This window comes from Haliotis asinina, chromosome 12 (assembly GCF_037392515.1).
Source record: "Haliotis asinina isolate JCU_RB_2024 chromosome 12, JCU_Hal_asi_v2, whole genome shotgun sequence".
Lineage (NCBI taxonomy): Eukaryota > Metazoa > Mollusca > Gastropoda > Lepetellida > Haliotidae > Haliotis > Haliotis asinina.
Window position 1 is genome coordinate 9097773 of NC_090291.1, and position 24737 is coordinate 9122509.

The 24737-nt window shown below is 40.1% G+C and overlaps 1 protein-coding gene across 1 annotated transcript in view; it reads right to left on the bottom strand.

Moving 5' to 3' along the window:
• LOC137259027 (probable ATP-dependent RNA helicase DHX35) overlaps positions 1-24737 on the bottom strand; it is a 113313-nt gene that overhangs the window by 78890 nt on the left and 9686 nt on the right. Inside the window, exons 10-22 of the mRNA XM_067796731.1 lie at positions 22914-22982; positions 21686-21782; positions 20878-20909; positions 18983-19064; positions 17853-17949; positions 17493-17546; positions 16811-16909; positions 11534-11658; positions 11344-11398; positions 10612-10707; positions 9933-10027; positions 8308-8385; positions 7362-7491 (exon numbers count right to left, since the gene is read on the bottom strand). Coding sequence (XP_067652832.1) covers positions 7362-7491; positions 8308-8385; positions 9933-10027; positions 10612-10707; positions 11344-11398; positions 11534-11658; positions 16811-16909; positions 17493-17546; positions 17853-17949; positions 18983-19064; positions 20878-20909; positions 21686-21782; positions 22914-22982 — 1109 coding nt within the window. The remainder of the gene's footprint in view (positions 1-7361; positions 7492-8307; positions 8386-9932; positions 10028-10611; positions 10708-11343; positions 11399-11533; positions 11659-16810; positions 16910-17492; positions 17547-17852; positions 17950-18982; positions 19065-20877; positions 20910-21685; positions 21783-22913; positions 22983-24737) is intronic.

The window sequence follows — 24737 nt, forward strand, 5'->3', positions numbered from 1 at the left end:
CCTTTTGGCTCAACAGTTAATCATTCTTTAGAAATGTGCGGTTTGACAGTATGAGAATTATGTTGGGCCTTAAAAACACATAAAATGATGAATCTTGTAGTGGTATGTGCATCAAAGTTCTATTTTAAGTAGAGAGTAAACATGGAAAAATTATTGGGTATTCAAACCCTTGACAATTCTAAACACAGAACCATGAGCTGGACAGACATATAAACATTGCCTAGGACCTGTGACCATGTGCACAAAGAGATCTTAGCATTATGACTGTTGTAATTATAAATATGTGAGTTACGATTACTGTAGAGATACCAAATGGAGGCCACTTGGCAGAGCAAACTGTATCTGAGACAACTGAATTATACGACACACAAAAAAAATGGTGAGTCAGTGAATGAGCTGGGTTTTACACCACTGTTAGCAATATTCCAGCAATATCATAGCTGGGGATACCTGAATTGAACTTCACACATTGTACCCATGTGGGGAATCGAACCCAAGGTCACCCAGGTGACGAGTGAACGCTTTAACCACTCGGCGACCCCACTGTCCTTGAGACACAGACAAGCAGTAGGAGTGGGGAGCTTGGCACTGCTACATAAGCTTCAGACATTTACTCACACAACAACAAAACAACAACAACATTTACTACAGATGTATGTATTAATATTAACGCCACCATGACCACCACTAACAACAATAGCAGGTTTACAGCTCATTACTACAACTATAGACAACAACAACCACAACAACATATTACTGCAGAAACATAGCTTAATACACCAACATCCACTGTAGGAATATGGTTTAATACCTCCTATACATTTTCAATGTAGAAACATTCCCTAATACCATTACAACATGTCCGATGTAGAACTACAGAAGAAATAACTTTAATCCCATTCTATTTTCTTGTTCAATAAACATGTTTGTGACTACGCAAACCCCTAATCATGACATCACGTCGGCATGAGAGTAACTAAGGTCAACTGTCCTTGAGTCCATGACATGATTTAAGTATGACGGAAGTTAGCTGCAGGTACACATCGTTCGCAGGCATGCAATCAGGTCCCACAAACATGCAGGAAGTAATGTTTAAATGGAATTAAATCTGGTGCTCCTCGTAAGTCTTCATTACTATCAACATGGCTGATAATGTCGTTGAAAACCTCTAATTGATACAAACTGCAAACCAGACTAAATGCAACAATTTATTTTTACTTTCAGCTCCAAATATATTACTCAAAAGAAGTTTTTCAATTTGTCACGTGTACTATGAACCACTTCTACACTCTCCCAAAAGTTGGGAAAGGTTCATCAAATTTTGTATACCTGGATAATAAAGAAAGTTATTACGGACACTTATGGAAGCTCTCTGTAGGTGATGCCTCTTTGTTACAAAAACTGCAGTTAATTACTCTATTTTTGCATATTGTTTCCTTAACATTGTCATTAATGTAAATATTAGTGTACATTTGAGAAAATAACCATGGGTTTACTTGTGTTAACTGTTGAAATAACTTGTGTCTCAGGTTAAACTTGTCATGGTCAATTGAGTCAACATCAAAAATGTGTTTTTTCTGAATGACCTTAATTACTGCATTGTCACTAATCCAAAGCACCTGTTCGCAATGAAGTTGAAGGATGCAAGGGTGTTTGATAGAAAAACATGACTTGTGTTATTTCATCAAGTAAAGAAACAAATCTTCATGAACAGAGATGGTCTTCATCTCTTGATTATATTAATATTTTTAGGTATTAATCAACCATTAAATGTACCTGAAAACCTCCCTAATTAATCAATATGTATTCAGTATTGACTATTCAGTGACAAAAAGCTGTAACATATAAACCTAACTTGGCTCCAGTTGGATCCTAAATCAATTGGGCCCCAGTCATTTTAACACCTAAAGGATGAGCCTTTGCTATATCCCACCCTAACTTGGCTCCAGTTGGATCCTAAATCAATTGGGCCCCAGTCATTTTAACACCTAAAGGATGAGCCTTTGCTATATCCCACCCTAACTTGGCTCCAGTCCTAAATCAATTGGGCCCCAGTCATTTTAACACCTAAAGGATGAGCCTTTGCTATATCCCACCCTAACTTGGCTCCAGTCCTAAATCAATTGGGCCCCAGTCATTTTAACACCTAAAGGATGAGCCTTTGCTATATCCCACCCTAACTTGATACAAGACCAACCAACCTAAACTGGACCCCTCCACATTCAACCACACACGAATCCACAAACATCCAACTCCAACACCACCCCACCCACATCCAGCCCCAATATGACCCCACCCACATCCGGCCCCAATATGACCCCACCCACATCCAGCCCCAATATGACCCCACCGACATCCAGCCCCAATATGACCCCACCCACATCCGGCCCCAATGTGACCCCACCCACATCCAGCCCCAATATGACCCCACCCATATCCAAGCCCAGCGTAACTCTTTCAATATCTAAGACCACCTCAACCCCACCCATATTCAACCCCCAACTCAATGCTACCCATATCCAAGCCCAATACAACCCTATTCACATCCAAGCTCAACACCTCCCCATCCACTCCAACACCACTCCAATCATGTCCATCCGTAACTCTATGCTACCCATATCCAACCCCTACATAACCCTATCTATATCCAAGACCAACTCAACCCCACCCATACCCAACCGCAACCCATCCCTATCTATATCCAAGACCAACTCAACCCCACCCATACCCAACCGCAACCCATCCCTATGTATATCCAAGACCAACTCAACCCCACCCATACCCAACCGCAACCCATCCCTATCTATATCCAAGACCAACTCAACCCCACCCATACCCAACCGCAACCCATCCCTATGTATATCAAAGACCAACCTCACCAAATATCCAACCCCAACGCAAGCTCACCCATATCAAACCCTCACACAACCCTAGGCCCAACCACATAAAAGCCTTATACAACTCAACATCCACTTTCACCTAAACTCCATCCACATCCATCTCCATCTCAACTACACCCACATTCAACCCCAATGCAACCCTTATCATACACATCAACCTAAGTTTAACCCCTACCATTATGAGCAGTGAAACTAGCCTACTTTACCTCGCTAATGACTCCCTGATTCCACACTGTACAACACATGACCACAGTTGGTAATTACACATTCTACATTCAGCTCAAATCCCTGGAGACACAACTCACTTCCAGATCATAAAAAACACCAATTAACTGTGGAAATAATGAATCCATTCCATCATGGGGGGTCATCAGGCTCCTCGATTCTGTCAAAGAGTTCATCAAACACCCCCATTCTGTCACAGAAACATAGATACATCATAGCACTAGTGAGAGAGATGTTCAGAACATTCTGTAGAAAGATTGCATTTCCCAAGAACCTCGTGATACGGCGATTAACCACTGTGTAAGTTGCAAGGACTTCAGTGAAGACTGCTGTGTAATTTGAACTGGCAAAGATCAGTAATTGTTTGTAGTTAATTCTAGAAGTTGGTGAGTAAAATTAAAACATTCACTTTTATGGGTGACAACTTTTTGTTTACTGCATAGAGTGATGTTTCAATGTTATCAGGATTTTTGTTTGGATCAAAATGATATGAATGAATAACAATCCAACTCTAAATTGGTTCATCATTGAACATTATTTTCAGCATAATGAAACAAATACATCAGACCAACTCAGGAAAAAAAGATTCAAATTGTTTGTTTTCAAAATGAAAAAGTTACTTAAGAAACTATTATCATTTTGTTTTGATTTTCCATGTGCAATTTTCGAAAATCATTACCATGACTCAAGACTGAGGGCCTACCTTAAACTGCTGACTTGTTAAAAAACATTCCTCATTCTGTACGGATTGTATCATAAAACAAGACAGTCATCAATATCCCACACAGTGGGAAAATACTCTTCATGAATATGTCTACAAGTTATGATTATGTCAAAAGTTTTGGTGTGTATATGGCAAAGTTGATGGAGAATAACGAAGGGTTTTAACGATCAGCTCCAGAAAGAAGCACTAAAAAACTTGGTGGCATGGAAACAGAAAAAATATCCAAATAAGAAAACATCCAAATACCAAATTCACCAATTCGGTGAAGGAATATTGAAAGGTTTTACAGTTCTGCTCTGGAAAAGAACACTACCACCAATTTTAGTCAAAGTCAAACTTTATGCCAAGGACATGCAAAAACAACCCAAAAATTATACAGAAATTCAAAACCATCAAACGGCACAAGAACACCACCACATTTATCTATGTGCCAAGTATGGTGAAGAAAAAGTGAACGATTTTGAAATTCTGAAAAGACAAATGTACATGGACGGACGCGCACTTTAATATTCCCCACAATGCATTTTGACAACAATGGGACACAGGAAGACACTCATCATTCCATCCAATCATTATGTCGAATTGAAATCTGACTTTCAATTCAGATATTCATTGAAAAGCTCCTCCAGTGAACATTTATTTTATAACAGGACAGAGCATAAGGTTTTTACTGTTTGCCTGGGGCAGACAGGAAGGAAAAACATTACGAACCTACATATTTAAAAACGGAAACTGAACAGAAAGTAAGTGTACTTGTGTTGTTATAAATCTGTATTAGAATTGGTTCCAGAAACAAACAAGACAGCGTTCCACATAAACAACAATCAACATTCTGACAAATCATGTATAAATATTCATCACTTATAGGAACCTGAGTCAGTGAACACATGCAAACACATTCACTAGCAGTGATAAACCCATTACTGTGGCGTAATCCAAGCCATAAAAATGTTCATCCATGAAAGATTCTCTCAGTGAAGGTCAGAAGGAAGTGTGGTTCAAGTTGACCAATAGCATCGCTTCATCACACCGCAATGTAGCAGTGGTGGGTGTGTGAGAGCCTGGGCAAGTGGGTGAGTGGGTGAGTGAGTGGGTGAGTATATTAGTGGGCAAGTGAGCCAACTTCACGCTCCCTCCCGAACAAGAACTGACTTGGTTCTTGCAACAGTTCCATTTTGGAAGTTTTATCACTGAAGATATTCTATGTTAGTTTTTGGCAATCAAGATACTGTTCATCCAGTACAGTTAGGCTGTTAGTCTTTGACTGTCTCACATGACACTGTTAATCTTTACCAAAAATGATGTTATATTTACTGTATACATTTGTTAGAGACCCGTGAAGGTTCCAGGGCAGAATAGGCCTTCAGCAACACATGCTTGCCATAAAAGACGATTGTTTCTCGTAACAGGCGACTAACGGGATCGGGTGGTCAGGCTTTCTGACTTGGTTGACACATGTCACTGGTTCCCAATTGCGAAGATCGATGCTCATGCTGTTGATCACTGGATTGTCTGGTCCATACTCGATTATTTACAGACCGCTGCCATACATCAGAAATATTGCTGAGTGCGGTGTAAAACTAAACCCATTCATTCATGTAACGTTACAAACGTCATCAAATTGCATTTACAATCATCTCCCTTGGGAAGTTGAGTACTTAAAACCAGTTTTGAGTACACCTGTACCCAATCCACTGTCAGTAGTTTCAGATTGCCAGATTGTCAGTTTGCCAGACTGCTCTGTGAAGAAAACTCTTCTACATTTCTGTGACCCTGCATGTCCAGCTATACTGACACACCTGGCTTCCCATGTCATGAATGAACTGTCAGCCAGACAAACACGTGATACAGATTGACCACGCCAAACATACAGGTGTAAACCCATTCCTCACATGGTACTGTCTACCTGGTCGAGTCATAGCATGTGTCTGTGTGACCGACAGTCTCAGAGCAGACCAGATGACATCACAAAGAACCATGAGGTGAAGAATTAATGGGCCACTGTGATGGCGTGAATTAACAGAAGAATTAAGCTAAAAAGGTACAGTCTCAGCCTATATGAGAAACAGGTTACTGAACTCGTGAAAATGATGTACAAATTATCTTAAACATTTTGATGGTTGTATCTAACACATGTTTAGTTTTAGATACAGTTTAAAAAAAAATACAGGCTAGATACAGGCTAAAATAAAAGACAATGTTTCAGGTGGTGCAATGCTATATTGGGTCTATGTTTATACGGTCATTTGAACAGGTCAGGCCTTCTGTACAAACCAAAGATGAAGGATGCTGGATAATAATGTTGTAAATTACTAGAACATCTATTCATATCTGAAAAAAAACTGCATGTGTATCAATTCTGTATAATTCATTTCCATCACCAAAGATCAAATCCAGTGCTACTTTGAGTTACACACACATTGATCACATGTCCAACATCCATGCAAAACGCCAACAGCAACACGTTTCACTGAGTACACAAACCATCTGGAAGAACCTGTAAAATCTGGAGCTAGCCAGAGGATATAAGCTTATCTAATCTTACCTCCCTTTGCACTGACTGACAATAAAATGTGTAGACAAAATTACTGTCGTCTGCCTTCAATGAAGGTAGACGTTTACTGGGAAACAGAATTGTTTCACCAATACCATCATGACAAAACAATTCAAGGATGAAAAAGCTAACTTTGTAGGATACACAGACCATGAAATATATCTGCCAAATGGATACAGCAATCTCCTAATAAATGCATGGTCTATGAATTCAACGATCTGGTAATACACGGACCAATAATGCCCGAAAATCCACTGATTGAAGAAAGGACATGGGATACAAACATCCAAGGACACAATGGCAATAGGATACCATGGTCCTTAGATACAATCGTCCTTGGATACCATGGTCCTTAGATAAATCGTCCTAGGATACCAGGATCCTTATATCTCGTTAGTCTTTGAATACAACAGTCATAGATACAACCATTATGGGATACACTAGCCCTGGGCTACCATGGGCCAAGGGCACCATAGTTCAAGGATACAAGGGTGTCCCAGTTGGTGTCCCTGGGAACGTGTGTCTCGGGACGCTACAGTCTACGGATATCACTGCAACCTCACTGAGAGAATATAAGGTTGTCACCTTCTGAAAAGTGAACCTAGTTCTGGCAGACATTTTGTCATCTCTAAGAGACTTGACCATAAAACCAGTTCGGTAAACAGTTGCTTTTCAAATTCTACACCACACATGACAATCAGACTCTCATCTTATATACAAAAGCAAAAGGTCAAAAACCAATTTGAATTCTTTTAAGTAACATTATTTATCTGAAAGTAAGTTTTGTTTAATGAAGTATCTGTAAGTCAAAGAGTTATTTGAGTCCCAGCTTAGTTTAAAAAGACAAATACTGTTCACGAATTCTGGACAAATTTTGTAAGAATGTCAAATGGATCTTCAAACCAAGTAATTACACAACTTGCTCAACAAACAGAAACAGAACGTTTTGCCCACTTACCTTCACAGGACTTGAGAGGAACATTGTACTTCTTTAGCAGTCTCTGAAGTTGGTTACGAATCTCCACAGCCCGACAAAGGCCCTTGTAGTTGAGGAAATACTCGTGACACCACTTCGAGTTTTTACCATACTGGACAACAGAACAACAACTAAGTATTTAGTACTTTGTTGAATGATAATATAGTATTATCTTTGGTAAATTTAATGTCATCTCTTGAAACATGGTCAGAGGGAACTTCCTGTCACATGGTTAGTGGGAACTTCCTGTCACATGGTCAGATGGAACATCCTGTCACATGGTTAGTGGGAACTTCCTGTCACATGGTTAGTGGGAACATCTTGTCACATGTTTAGTAGGAACGTTCTGTCACATGGTCAGATGGAACATCCTGTCACATGGTTAGTGGGAACTTCATGTCACATGGTCAGTGGGAACTTCCTGTCACATGGTCAGTGAGAATGTCCTGTCAAATTGTCAATGGGAACTTCCAGTCACACGGCCAGTGGGAACTTCCTGTCACATAAATAGATTCTGACCAGCGTGAATAAACTTGTTTTGGTTTCTGTCTTACTTGAAAAGACTTTCTCAAATACTAGTTCAATATCTGCAAATGTTTACAAAAAAATAAAAAAGAGACCTGCCTTTTCAACAAGCGAGTGAGTGAGTGAGTTTAGTTTTACGCGCACTCAGCAATATTCCAGTTATATGGTGGCGGTCTGTTAATAATCGAGTCTGGACCAGACAATCCAGTGACCAACAACATGACTATCGATCTGCGCAATTGGGAACCAATGACATGTGTCACCCAAGTCAACAAGCCTGACCACCCGATCCTGTTAGTCGCCTCTTACGACAAGCATTGTTGCCTTTTATGGCAAGCATGGGTTGCTGTTTTTCCATTTAAAGTTATGTTAAAGGTCTAATAAAATATTGTCCAGTACTTACCTTCAGGAATGCATTAAAGATGTTTATGAGTGACACGTGGTCACCTTCCTCACAGGAGAACCTTCTCTTGGCTTTGTCCTGAAACATCCAGCATGGACCAATTCAACCAATTTACATCTTAGACACATACAGTTCCTGATTATCTGACAGCCAATCATAAAACCAGATACTGCCAGTGAATGAATGTTGTTTTACACAACGAAAATCTCCACTAAAAACGATAAACATAATACAGTTAAATGGTTCCAGACCAGATAAGCCCATGGAAATGGTGTACTCACAGTTTTCTAAAATTTGGAAACTTAAGAAACTAGAGGGGTTAGTGGATTAAGAACTGTGGGACAGACTCATTTTCATTATAGTGGTGACAGGCTGGACAGGTGATTTAAACATAACAAAATGGACTGCTAGCCCACATATGGTTGACAGTTTTAGGATGGTGACTCCTACATAACAACATGGAATGGACTGTTAAGTAGTTGTTTGTCTGGCATTGTAAACCAAAAGTCACTGTGTCCTGTAATCTGATTGGTTGAAAAACATGATCAAAGGGTATTTGATTCCCACGTAGAAACATCGCAAACAATTGTTTTGTTGTGTCATCAGTGGTGGTGATGTCATTCAAATCATATTGTGACGTAACATGCGAATGACGACACAAATGAGCAACTAGAGATGCTGCCATGTGAACCAACTCAAACAGCCAGCTGATGACACTTCACTGCTGTACCCGTACTCGATGTAAACGAGTGCAGACAGTAAAACCCTTTGGTTTACCCTTTTGTTTACAGTGTTGATAAACATCATGTGTTGGCCATTTTCCATGTGTTATTGAGTATTTGAGGCACGGGAATATTTCATTTGAAACCATCGGCTAACGCAGTTGGTTTCAACTGTATTCCCAGGCTTCAAATACTCAGTAACACCCGGAAAGGGACCAACACATGATGTTTTCCTCCTAAATGCATCATCATTGGACATCAATCACAACATTCCCAATAAACTCTAGCATTTGTCTTGTCTTAACTCTAAATTTAAAGTCATTATGCACAAGGTTTACACCTCCATGCTTGTTTCTGATGTACATGATACCAACTTGAGCATTTGCTATGATTCCAAGAATATGTATGTCAAGTTTGGTGCACCCATTTCATTTTGACACCCTCACCAAGAGTGGACCCATACCAATCCTTCCATTGTTCTATGCTTGGCTGATTTAGTTGTTTTAAGAAATGTTGGGAAACCACTAGGAGACAATCACAGTTGTGACCACCATGCATGTAAATAATCATGAAAAACAAGGGGTAACAATGTACATAAAACTGAACTACATGTGCTGGTTTTTTCAACAAGCAGAAAGTACTTTGAAACTACTCAAAATATAGACAAACAAAGTTAATTAGCTGGATGGTTAATGATGCACTCAGTAATATTCCAGCTATATGACGGCAATCTGTAAATGATCGAGTCTAGACCAGACAATCCAGTGATCAACAGCATGAGCATCAAAACCGATGACATGTGTCAACCAAGTCAAGGATCCAGAGACACACAAGGAAGTTGTGTTTAATTTCCAGTCTGATCAAGTCAGTTTGAAGGATAGGTACAAGATATATGGTACGCACCATTTTAATTTTCTGCCCTGATGGAGTGACAAACACATTCTGAATCTGCGTCATAGCTGTTACAGTAAGCGCCTCCTCGGAACACTCAAACTCTCCTGCAACACAAGCGTTCACCACACTGAAAACTGAAAAGGTCTCCATAGTATTCGAAACCATTTGTACACATTTTCCCAACTGAAGACCTTGACTTTGTAGGTAGGTGGAATTAATACCACTATGATTGAGAGCATGCAGGTTATCTCTGAAGAACAAAATTTGCTTTCTTTGTTAATTTGACAACACACTCAGCAATATTCTAACTATGATGGTGTTTTGAAGCAGTCACATCTCCCCAACACAAACAAATGACACATCACAAACATTAATCTATTGGGATACACTGGGAGTTATTGGGTGGTTTTAGTAACCCTGTGTAACAGTGTTGATAGTCCATAGATTAGGGTGAAGCTGCTTGTCCTGTCAACAGGAGTGGAGGGGTAGTCCAGTGGTTAAAGTGTTCTCATGTCACAAGTGAGGCCTGGGTTCAATTCCCATGTATGAAGCCCATTTCTGGTGTCCCCAGCCATGATATGGCTGGAACGTTGCTAAAAGTGGCGTAAAACCAAATTTGCTCACTCATCCTGACAGACAGGGGAGACAACTCTTTACAGAAGCTGACTGTGAAGGTGTACTGTCCTACCTGACACCAGCAGCATCTTGGCAAACATTGGGGACAGGGGGAACTCCGCCATCTGTAGACCCAGGGGAGAGGTCAAGTTGCCACTGTCATCAAGGGCTGGGGAAAGAATTAACACAGGAACATTTATCACTGGGCTGTTTGTTTTCATCAGTATCCTGGCAACATCATTTTTCACAAACTTCTCACAAAATACAGACGATTTCAGAGCAGTTATAACATTACACCTGCATATGGTTAATGTTATTACATTCAAATGTTTAATTTGAAAGTCTGTGATGTGAAAGTCTGCATCAGTCACTTCTGAAATTCCATGACAATTTAGCTCACCTGATTGGCTAGCTATATACAGCCACTCACACAAGCCATGTGAGTTTCTGATGTTATTACCCATGTGGTCAACGTATGGGTAGTTGCAGACTAATCTTGTACGTTACATGAGTGTAGCATTGCACTGACCTGTCCCGTAACATCTAGATCTGACATTCTAAAAATCTGACTGGATAACCAATGACTTCTCAATTACGTCATGTTGAGATGGAACTACTTTGTCATTCATAACAAAAACATGTTGCACTCGTTGCAAAAATGAAGCCGACTATCCATAGAACTTGGTTTTCTTTCACCAAATAACTTCTAAAATGTCTCTCAAAGAAGTCACTTTATACATGTTTGTCTTATGGCTGCATGAAGAAGAAATTTTAACTTGTACTAAAGATGACATAACAGACAAACCTCCGAGAGCATACAACAGCTCCAAGCCTCGTAGCATGTTCTGAGCTGGTGGAGCCTACGAAAGAAAAACAGGGTTTCACATACATCTTTAACACTTGCACAGCAGGAAAGGACAACAGATATAATGGGATCGAAAGAAACTTTAACATGGTTGAAGGATTGTAAGAAAATGGTTTCTAAGGTGTCTCACCGACAGGAAATGGAAGCGGAGGACATTGGAAATGCCAAGAGCCTTGAGCTGCAGGATGACAGGGGCAAGGTCACTTCGCTGCATCTCGGCAACCGTCGCCTCTGGCAGATCATCATATGCTGTTTCTAGAAACACCAAAAACAAACAGTAGTACCATGGTTATTTGAACACACAATAACGATGAAATTCCTTTCTTATTAGATGAAGACACTGATGCTACTTTCTTGTTTCACGTAACATGACAAATGTAGATATTGATGCTACTTTCCTGTTTCACTGAACACAACAAGTGTAGACACTGATGCTACTTTCCTGTTTCACTGAACACAACAAGTGTAGACACTGATGCTACTTTCCTGTTTCACTGAACACAACAAATGTAGACACTGATGCTACTTTCCTGTTTCACTGAACACAACAAGTGTAGACACTGATGCTGCTTTCCTGTTTCACTGAACACAACAAATGTAGATATTGATGCTACTTTCCTGTTTCACTGAACACAACAAGTGTAGACACTGATGATACTTTCCTGTTTCACTGAACACGACAAATGTAGATATTGATGCTACTTTCCTGTTTCACTGAACACGACAAATGTAGACACTGATGCTACTTTCCTGTTTCACTGAACACGACAAATGTTGATATTGATGCTACTTTCCTGTTTCACTGAACACGACAAATGTAGACACTGATGCTACTTTCCTGTTTCACTGAACACGACAAATGTTGATATTGATGCTACTTTCCTGTTTCACTGAACACAACAAGTGTACACACTGATGCTACTTTCCTGTTTCACTGAACACAACAAGTGTAGACACTGATGCTACTTTCCTGTTTCACTGAACACAACAAGTGTAGACACTGATGCTACTTTCCTGTTTCACTGAACACGACAAATGTTGATATTGATGCTACTTTCCTGTTTCACTGAACACAACAAGTGTACACACTGATGCTACTTTCCTGTTTCACTGAACACAACAAGTGTAGACACTGATGCTACTTTCCTGTTTCACTGAACACAACAAATGTAGATATTGATGCTACTTTCCTGTTTCACTGAACACAACAAGTGTAGACACTGATGATACTTTCCTGTTTCCCTGAACACGACAAGTGTAGACACTGATGCTACTTTCCTGTTTCACTGAACACAACAAATGTAGACACTGATGCTACTTTCCTGTTTCACTGAACACAACAAGTGTAGACACTGATGCTGCTTTCCTGTTTCACTGAACACAACAAATGTAGATATTGATGCTACTTTCCTGTTTCACTGAACACAACAAGTGTAGACACTGATGATACTTTCCTGTTTCACTGAACACGACAAATGTAGATATTGATGCTACTTTCCTGTTTCACTGAACACGACAAATGTAGACACTGATGCTACTTTCCTGTTTCACTGAACACGACAAATGTTGATATTGATGCTACTTTCCTGTTTCACTGAACACGACAAATGTAGACACTGATGCTACTTTCCTGTTTCACTGAACACGACAAATGTTGATATTGATGCTACTTTCCTGTTTCACTGAACACAACAAGTGTACACACTGATGCTACTTTCCTGTTTCACTGAACACAACAAGTGTAGACACTGATGCTACTTTCCTGTTTCACTGAACACAACAAGTGTAGACACTGATGCTACTTTCCTGTTTCACTGAACACGACAAATGTTGACACTGATGCTACTTTCCTGTTTCACTGAACACAACAAGTGTAGACACTGATGCTACTTTCCTGTTTCACTGAACACAACAAGTATAGACACTGATGCTACTTTCCTGTTTCACTGAACACGACAAATGTAGATATTGATGCTACTTTCCAGTTTCACTGAACACGACAAATGTAGACACTGATGATACTTTCCTGTTTCACTGAACATGACAAATGTTGATATTGATGCTACTTTCCTGTTTCACTGAACACAACAAGTGTAGACACTGATGCTACTTTCCTGTTTCACTGAACACAACAAGTGTACACACTGATGCTACTTTACTGTTTCACTGAATACAACAAGTGTAGACACTGATGCTACTTTCCTGTTTCACTGAACACGACAAATGTAGACACTGATGCTACTTTCCTGTTTCACTGAACACGACAAGTGTAGACACTGATGCTACTTTCCTGTTTCACTGAACACAACAAGTATAGACACTGATGTTACTTTCTTGTTTCACCGAACACAACAAGTGTAGACACTGATGATACTTTCCTGTTTCACTGAACACAACAAGTGTAGACACTGATGCTGCTTTCCTGTTTCACTGAACACGACAAGTGTAGACACTGATGCTACTTTCCTGTTTCACTGAACACAACAAGTGTAGACACTGATGCTACTTTCCTGTTTCACTGAACACAACAAGTGTAGACACTGATGCTACTTTCCTGTTTCACTGAACACAACAAGTGTAGACACTGATGCTGCTTACCTGTTTCACTGAACACGACAAATGTAGATATTGATGCTACTTTCCTGTTTCACTGAACACGACAAATGTAGACACTGATGATACTTTCCTGTTTCACTGAACATGACAAATGTTGATATTGATGCTACTTTCCTGTTTCACTGAACACAACAAGTGTAGACACTGATGATACTTTCCTGTTTCACTGAACACAACAAGTGTAGACACTGATGCTACTTTCCTGTTTCACTGAACACAACAAGTGTAGACACTGATGCTACTTTCCTGTTTCACTGAACACGACAAATGTTGACACTGATGCTACTTTCCTGTTTCACTGAACACGACAAGTGTAGATATTGATGCTACTTTCCTGTTTCACTGAACACAACAAGTATAGACACTGATGTTACTTTCTTGTTTCACCGAACACAACAAGTGTACACACTGATGCTACTTTCCTGTTTCACTGAACACAACAAGTGTAGACACTGATGCTACTTTCCTGTTTCACTGAACACGACAAGTGTAGACACTGATGCTGCTTTCCTGTTTCACTGAACACGACAAGTGTAGACACTGATGCTACTTTCCTGTTTCACTGAACACAACAAGTGTAGACACTGATGCTACTTTCCTGTTTCACTAAACACGACAAGTGTAGACACTGATGCTACTTTCCTGTTTCACTGAACACAACAAGTATAGACACTAATGTTACTTTCTTGTTTCACCGAACACAACAAGTGTACACACTGATGCTACTTTCCTGTTTCACTGAACACGACAAGTGTAGACACTGATGCTACTTTCCTGTTTCACTGAACACGACAAGTGTAGACACTGATGCTACTTTCCTGTTTCACTGAACACAACAAGTGTAGACACTGATGCTGCTTACCTGTTTCACTGAACACGACAAATGTAGATATTGATGCTACTTTCCTGTTTCACTGAACACGACAAATGTAGACACTGATGATACTTTCCTGTTTCACTGAACATGACAAATGTTGATATTGATGCTACTTTCCTGTTTCACTGAACACAACAAGTGTAGACACTGATGATACTTTCCTGTTTCACTGAACACAACAAGTGTAGACACTGATGCTACTTTCCTGTTTCACTGAACACAACAAGTGTAGACACTGATGCTACTTTCCTGTTTCACTGAACACGACAAATGTTGACACTGATGCTACTTTCCTGTTTCACTGAACACGACAAGTGTAGATATTGATGCTACTTTCCTGTTTCACTGAACACAACAAGTATAGACACTGATGTTACTTTCTTGTTTCACCGAACACAACAAGTGTACACACTGATGCTACTTTCCTGTTTCACTGAACACAACAAGTGTAGACACTGATGCTACTTTCCTGTTTCACTGAACACGACAAGTGTAGACACTGATGCTGCTTTCCTGTTTCACTGAACACGACAAGTGTAGACACTGATGCTACTTTCCTGTTTCACTGAACACAACAAGTGTAGACACTGATGCTACTTTCCTGTTTCACTAAACACGACAAGTGTAGACACTGATGCTACTTTCCTGTTTCACTGAACACAACAAGTATAGACACTAATGTTACTTTCTTGTTTCACCGAACACAACAAGTGTACACACTGATGCTACTTTCCTGTTTCACTGAACACGACAAGTGTAGACACTGATGCTACTTTCCTGTTTCACTGAACACGACAAGTGTAGACACTGATGCTGCTTTCCTGTTTCACTGAACACGACAAATGTTGATATTGATGCTACTTTCCTGTTTCACTGAACATGACAAATGTAGACACTGATGCTACTTTCCTGTTTCACTGAACACAACAAGTGTAGACACTGATGCTACTTTCCTGTTTCACTAAACACGACAAGTGTAGACACTGATGCTACTTTCCTGTTTCACTGAACACGACAAGTGTAGACACTGATGCTGCTTTCCTGTTTCACTGAACACCACAAATGTTGATATTGATGCTACTTTCCTGTTTCACTGAACACGACAAATGTAGACACTGATGCTACTTTCCTGTTTCACTGAACACGACAAATGTAGACACTGATGCTACTTTCCTGTTTGGCTTCCAATCAACAAGTCTGGCTTCTTATCATTATCCTTTGTGTGCTAACTGGCTTCTTCAGCTTTCTGCTTCACCAATCGTGGCATTATGTTGCTCCCTTTGTCAATTGTTTTCTTTGTATATTATGTTATCTCATTGTCATAATTAGTATATATATACATGTCCTTCATTTCATGCATCACTCCTGCTTGACAACGGTACCAGAATTTGCATTGAAACGTCGCTCTCATGCAATAAAGAAGTTGTTATCCATACTATTTGTAGTAAATGTAGACATTGATGCTAATTTCTTGTTTCACTGAACACAAGTGTAGACATAAAGAGTTTTTAAGGAATAGAGAATTACAAATTATGTACAATATTGCTCAGTAGGGGTTTTGTTTTCACATCTTTATTCTTAGCCATTATATGCCCCTGACCTGATAAAAAAACCCAATAAAAATCTTTGCCGATCCACACCCTTCCATTCAACTGAATCATATTATTCTCTGAGCTAATTAGTCAGACATATTTGCTTCTACCTGTGGAACAGAGAGAAACATAATGCCACACTCTGCTCACCTGGCATTATGTACCTGGTATATATGATATACTCAAATGTGAAAATAACATATTCTTTTTTTTTCTTCCTGCCTCCCTAATGTTTAAGAAAAGAAATCCATACACCAAGTAAATCTAGATGCCACCTATATCACACCACACAGTTGTGTACTCGTGCAGCTACTAGCCCTACCTGTATACAGTCTGTAGGCCTTCCCTGCTCGTACACGTCCAGCTCTTCCTGCTCTCTGATTGGCTGAAGCCTGGGACACCGGCACAATCACTAGGGACTCTGGAGGGGTGATAAAAACATTAGTAGAGGGTTGTGCCATAAGCTTTACCAATCATCATATTGCATGCAAGTTACTTCTTTCTAAATGCCTTCATTATTCTGATATACAGGATGTGGTCTCATGTATGTGACTACATGTGTGTTTTGTTAAACACTAAGCAATATAGCAACTTAAAGCCAGTGGCAAGTAAAGTCAGGAACAAACAATTAATATTCCTGTGATCGACAATGTGAGCAACAATCCACTCATGCAGTAATATGCCACTGCCTATCTGGACAGTCATGTTTGATACTGGATTGTCTGGGTCAGACTAGGAGAGCCACAGATCTATGCTTACAGCTTGAATAGTTGGAGAGGAATTTTAGAAACAAACAAACAAACAAACAAACACACAACGAAAGAAAGAAAGAAAGAATATTTTATGCAAATTATACTGGAACATTAGGATGACTGGAATAGTCACAGATCTTGAAATATAGCTTGAATAGCTGGAGAGGAATGTTACAAATGAATGAACAAACAAACGAAAAAAAGAATGAACAAACAAACAAACATTCCAGTGTGGGTAATACAAGGACTTACCAATACCAGAGGTGGGATTGTAGGCCTTGATCTTCACAAAGCCACAGTCGATAGCTGTAACATACAGAGTACAGTCACTACAAGGGCAATAAGAAAGGAGAACTAACATGTTTTTGAACAAAACTTTTGTCACATGTTCATGTTTGTCATATTCCCACTTAATGTAGGAGGTAAGCCTATAAAAGATGTTCCTTCTTTGTCAAAACTCAATAAGACAGGTTTAAAGCTGATAAACCAAACACTGACTAACTAGGGATTCAAACTTGAAGGTGGATCCTGAGATAACAAGGGGATGCAACTCTATAGAGTGATATATGTTGCTTCAGGCCTATGAGCAGTACTATCTGCCTCCTGACTTACTGTAAACTATGCCATTGATGGTAATGGAGGTTTCAGCAATGTTTGTTGCTATGACAATCTTCCTGACGAAACGTGATGTCCTCTCAAACACCTTCATCTGGAACAGTAAAACATTGTGGTACTGACACAGCGTCAAATTAATGAGAAATATCGGAGGTTTAAAGTTTGACCGACTACTGTTCCCATTTCTGATATCATATTGCCAAGATTCACTACATATCCTTCTGTCACAAGAAGTGTGGACATGCTCAATGGCTGACGATCGTACCTCAGTGCCATAGATGGTTCTCATGTCTTAGTAACAGGGCATGGAATCACCCCTTGACATCCTAACCTTGTTAACCTGCTTGGTCATGAGGGCAAGACGTCAAACATCAAACATTGGATGGGAAGGTTTTGTTGTTCAAATCTTTTTTTTCCCCTCTTTGTGTTATACATGTTTTATAACTGATGTTTTCCATACATGTTCACACATATATATAATACCGGTAACATCTTATCTCAACAATGTTTACTATATATTGTCAAAAGCACAAACAAGAATTTCCACATCATCATAAACATGTTATATATTGAGTGTTATCTCACAATCTTGCAGGATAAAAGCATCAATTTCCACTTAATGTTAAATATGTTGTACCTTTTATACACAACATTCTACATGCTGTTGAGAGGATAGATAACAATGAATATTCATACTGATATATATATGCTATAAACAGAGGTATAATACCTATTGTAATAATTGTATCAATGACATGATATATACATATCCCTTGCTCAATAAATTCAGCAAATATTACTCAATTTGTATAACTTGTACCAATGAAAGGTAATGTTATCACAGTATGTCTGGACAGACATGCATGCCGACTTTAACAACCTCCACTCTATCCCTCACTCTATCCTGTTCACATGCTCAACTTAATTTCATTAATACACCCTAAGCAGTGAGGTCAACCAAAATTGCATACAAGGTGTATCGGGCTGGCACACAAGGTATATCAGGCTGGGGATATAACAAATATATATCACCAGCACATTGCTGTTAAAAATTAACCACATGTCACTGTAAATATAACCAGCAACTGATACTGAACACGAAGATGAGAATCTTGACATCTGCTCACCTGTTCTGATGCTGGCAGACTCCCATGCATGGGCAGTACTTTCATCTTCAGGTCGTCTTTCTTCAACTTCTTGGCTTCATCACTGTAACAGAAACGTGTTGCTATAAAAACCCTACAATGAACTAGTTAATGAAGCAGACTTCAAGGCCACCTAACAATGATGAAACAGATAAGGCAAATGGTGGGTCTGTAATTAAAGCTAATGAGCTGAAATATTCTAATAATGTGTGTGTGTGTGTGTGTGTGTGTGTGTGTGTGTGTGGGCGGGCGGGCGAGCAAGTGAGAGAGAGAGAGAGAGAGAGAGAGAGAGAGAGAGAGAGAGAGAGAGAGAGATAGAGGGAGGGAGGGAGGGAGGGTGGCAGGTACGCGTAGTTTTACACCACTCTTCCAGCAATATCACGGCCGCGAACTCCAGAAATGGGCTTCACACAATGGACCTATGTGGGGAATCGAACCTCGGTCTTCGGCTTGATAACCAAATGCTTTAACCCCACTGCCCCTCCATCAAAGATCCAAAGAAATGTATCTCCATTCTCTCATATACCATGGCCCCACTCACCACCATAGCTGTGTTAAATGTCTCATTGACATGATGCTTAAAATATTCCACCAATGAAATGCCATTGTTCTGTTGAAAAATCATCACTACAGCTAAACGCCTGTCTGAACAACATCTGCATTGCAAGTTATGTAGCAGAGTAACTTCCCATCCCCTGTTCTTATGCCGGGAACACAAGAAATCATTTCCTGAAATAATGTTTGATTCTAAGGCTTCTGAATACTTTGTATAAACATTAAATTTTTTTCTTGTTTGGTGTCTAATGCCGCTCTGTATTCTGAGTCCAGCTGCATACAAACCAGTGATTGATATCATGAGCAACTATCCTCATTGACTAAGCCTGACCACTGATCCATTGAGTTAACTGTTGCAACCAGGATGAGTTGTCAGGAAGATATCATCCCAAAGTATAACCACAGAGAACAACATAAAAGTAATACAAGCTGCAAAGATGAAGAGGACACAGAAGAATTTTTATAGCTTTTCACCATCAAAAAGAGCTTAAATCTACATATTATGATACTACCATTACCATAGAATACTATACATTCCACTTAACTGTCATGCACTTTCTCTGACATAAAGTTTTCAGTCATACTTGAAGAACAATCTTCAGGTTATGGACTAATACAGTCTAAGTAAACTTAGTCTCTGTACTTTTTGTTACACTCCACTAATGAGTCTAACAATCAAACGCATGGATTTAACCAACAGACAACAGCTACTGTTCAGGGTTTGGCAGCACTCTGAAAAATCGCTAGTCATTGACACTGATCCATCAATAAACAAAAATCCACATAAAAAACAGGTATTTGATTTGCAGCATACACTTAGGTTTTCTGATGACATGGTTACCATTAGCTAATATTTCCGTAAGCTGACATCCTTGAATATTGACAAAAATGCTATTTTCAGCGACTGTTTACTCACTGCTGACACTACTGAACATGCATTAACCAGTAGCAATTGTTTGAAAAATATTATTGACAATCTTTTGGGTACAAACCTTTCCAAGGTAAAAGTTATAAAGGTATGTGTGAATGTCCACTGTTGCGATTTGGTAAGCTGTGTTCTGATTGGTCAATTTCAAATGTTACATGGCGTGTCATCCTACTAGGTTTTGTTAGACTCAATAATGGAGTGCAACAAAAAGTACTGAGACTAAGTTTACTTAGGCTGTGGACTAATATTATCGGAGCTGTCTAGACCACATAGTATTTACTTGACACTGGCATCGAACAGGAAGTTAAAATCACAGTCTGCTCAAAATTATGTTACAATGTTACAATAGAAACCATGGTCACTACACATGCTATGTATGAACAGGAAAACTCACATCAACATTGATACCACTCTCTGCACTTCTTCCTGGAAAAGAAAGAAAATAACTGAATACCTCACTTTCATATTTGGGTCTATCTAAGTCCTCGATTTTTACAAACTACAGGCGATGGCGCAAACGTAAAAACACAAAACTGTCTGAGAATGACACACAGGTAACAGCAACACCCCTGAAAACAATACATAGGTAACAGCAACACCCCTGGAAACAATGCACAGGTAACAGCAACTCCCCATAAAACAATACACAGGTAACAGAAACTCCCCTTATAACTATACACAGGTAACTGCAACTAGCTTAAAACAATACACAGGTAACAGCAACTCCCCTTAAAACAATACACAGGTAACAGAAACTCCCCTTATAACTATACACAGGTAACTGCAACTCCCTGAAAACAATACACAGGTAACAGCAACTCCCCTAAAAACAATACACAGGTGACAGTGACTCACCTGAAAAGAATATACAGGTACTACTGACTCACCTGAAACCATACACAGGTACTACTGACTCACCTGAAACCATACACAGGTACTACTGACTCACTTGAAAACCATACACAGGTACTACTGACTCACCTGAAACCATACACAGGTACTACTGACTCACTTGAAAACCATACACAGGTACTTCTGACTCACTTGAAAACCATACACAGGTACTACTGACTCACCTGAAACCATACACAGGTACTACTGACTCACTTGAAAACCATACACAGGTACTACTGACTCACCTGAAACCATACACAGGTACTACTGACTCACCTGAAAACCATACACAGGTACTACTGACTCACCTGGCCTGTGAGGAAAGCTAAGACATCTCCTTCAGGTTGACTGAAGTGAATCTTCATGACAGTCTCCACAGTGGCCTTCAGATAGTCCGGGTGGGGACTGAAAGTATTTCACACATTCTTTTATCATACAAGCTGGGTCAGCTTCTCCGATCATGAGAGGCAGGGATAGAGCACATATTGACATTACTCATTAATGACTGTTTTTAATGAAAGTATGGGCCAATACTGGGGCCCAATTGACCCTGGAAGCACAAAGAGAAATGCATGTAGTAGTGAAGTCATACGATTCCTTAGAAATTGTACATGGCTCCGTTTCACAAAGGTCTCATAATTGTTCGTGCAGCATTCATACTCCCTATGTTACAGTATAGCATGTACGAAAGCTAAGAGAACAGTCATGAGATCTTAGGTTTACGAGAGTTTTAGGAAATGGGGCCCTGGGAGAAAAGCACAGGCAACTAAAGACTAGTGTCCCTCCTATTGAAACCCACCACAAGCAAGCAGTCCTTACTGAGCTATTGTCCTGGATATACATAGGGAACAAACACATGCTACAGACACGCCCTTGAAACCCTACTAGGGAAAAACATGGGCTACTGAGATCTTGCCCTGGGAAGCCATACATGGAACAAGAATGGGCTAATGACATTCTACCTTGGGAAACACTACAGGAAACAAGGACAGGCTACCGAGATTCTGCTCTATAAAACCCTACAGAGAACAAGGACAGGCTACTGAGATTCTGCCCTGGAAACACTACAGGGAACAAGCGCAGGCTACTGAGATTCTACCCTGGGAAACACTATAGGGAACAAGGATGGGCTACTGAGATTCTGTCCTGGAAACACTACAGGGAACAAGGATGGGCTGCTGAGATTCTGTCCTGGAAACACTACAGGGAACAAGGATGGGCTGCTGAGATTCTGTCCTGGAAACACTACAGGGAACAAGGATGGGCTGCTGAGATTCTGTCCTGGAAACACTACAGGGAACAAGGATGGGCTGCTGAGATTCCGTCCTGGAAACACTACAGGGAATAAGGGCAGGCTACTGAGATTCTGCCCTGGAAACACTACAGGGAACAAGGACAGGCTACTGAGATTCTGCCCTGGAAACACTACAGGGAACAAGGACAGGCTACTGAGATTCTGCCCTGGAAACACTACAGGGAACAAGCGCAGGCTACTGAGATTCTGCCCCGGAAATTCCACCAGGAACAAGCACTTACTCAAGTAGGTAGTGGACGTCTACAGGGAACTCTCGACCTTCTACAGTCAATATTGTTGCTGTGTCATTTCTAAAACAAAGCATATGCATGACAAACACAATCAGACAAGGCAATGTATTCTTTAAAATAGTTCACTTGTCTGATATCAGGACAAGTTTGGATGATATCATGACAAGTTTGGATGAGAGAACCACTCCCCAGGCAATTGAGAAAATATGATGTGATGCTGAGACGGACATCCAATGATCGAGCGAAACAGATACCAGCGCCTTGAGCAAGCAATAATTGCATGGATATGTGCGCGATATAAATATCCTATAACATTAATAATAATAATAATAACTAGGATTGCCTCAAGGGCAATACTGACGGTCTTCAGACTTCCTCCATACACCTTCCGAGGCTATCTTCACTTGAACAGTTTCTTTGGACGCCAGCTGGTCGATGCTCATGCTGTTGATCACTGGATTGTCTGGTCCAGACTCGATCAATGACAGACTGTAGCCATATACCTCGAATACTGTTAAGTGCGGTGTAAAACAATATGCAAACTAATAGGTTCCCAATTGCGCATGTCGATGCTCATGCTGTTGATCATTGGATTGTCTGGCCCAGACTCGATCAATGACAGCCCACAGCCATATAGTTGGAATAATACTGAGTGCGGCGTAAAACAATATACAAACTCATAGGTTCCAAATTGTGCAGATCGATGCTCATACTGTTGATCACTGGATTGTTTGGTCCATACTCAATCAATGACAGACCGCAGCCATATAGTTGAAATACTGATGAGTGCGGCATAAAACAATATGCAAACTAATAGGTTCCAAATTGTGCAGATTGATGCTCGTGCTGTTGATCACTGGATTGTCTGGCCCAGACTCGATCAATGACAGACCGCAGCCATGTAGTTGGAATACTGCTGAGTGCAGCGTAAAACAATATACAAACTACTGGAAAGATTAGAGCCTGGCATTTCCACAACACCAACACAGCTGAGTGCGGCGTAAAACAATATACAAACTAATAGGTTCCAAACTGTGCATGTAGATGCTCATGCTGTTGATCACTGGATTGTCTGGTCCAGATTCGACCATTTAGAGACCACAGCCATATAGTTGGAATACTACTGAGTGCTAAGGAGAACAGTTACGGCCTGTTAAAGAATCGACTGTTTCCCTGAATATTAGAACCCCGGGAAGTGGTCAGTGTTGCTAGATTTTACGAAAGCTTCCTTCACTTATCTGTGAAAAATGCCAAAATCCGAAGCACACACCCCCTCTAAGTCTTAGTGGCGTAATTGTGGCCTAACTATTGACTTTTACATGACCATAATGTGAAGCAAAAATGTTCTCCAGTTAATCATCTACCGTTTGATACTTTCAAACATCAAAGTCATTATGTTTTCGCATAAAGTTCCAAAGTGCACAGATCGATGCCCATGCTGTTGATCACTAGATTGTCTGGTCCACACTCGATCAATGACAGACTGCAGCCATATACTTGGAATACTACTGAGTGTGGAGTAAAATTCAACTCACTCACTGTAACAGAATCGACTATTTCCTTAACCCTTATGTATTTCTGTGAACATTCACTGCTATGCCTGTGTAGCACAGCAATACGGCTGAATGCGGCGTAGAGCAACGTACAAACTAATAGGTTCCCAACTGAGCAGATCGATGCTCATGCTGTTGATCACTGGCTGGAATGAGGCTGAGTGCGGCGTAAAACTCACTGACTTTCACACAATCAACTATTTCCTTGACCCTCCATTCAGTGTCAACCCAGTGTAATGCAGTTGAAGGGAAACTCGAGTTC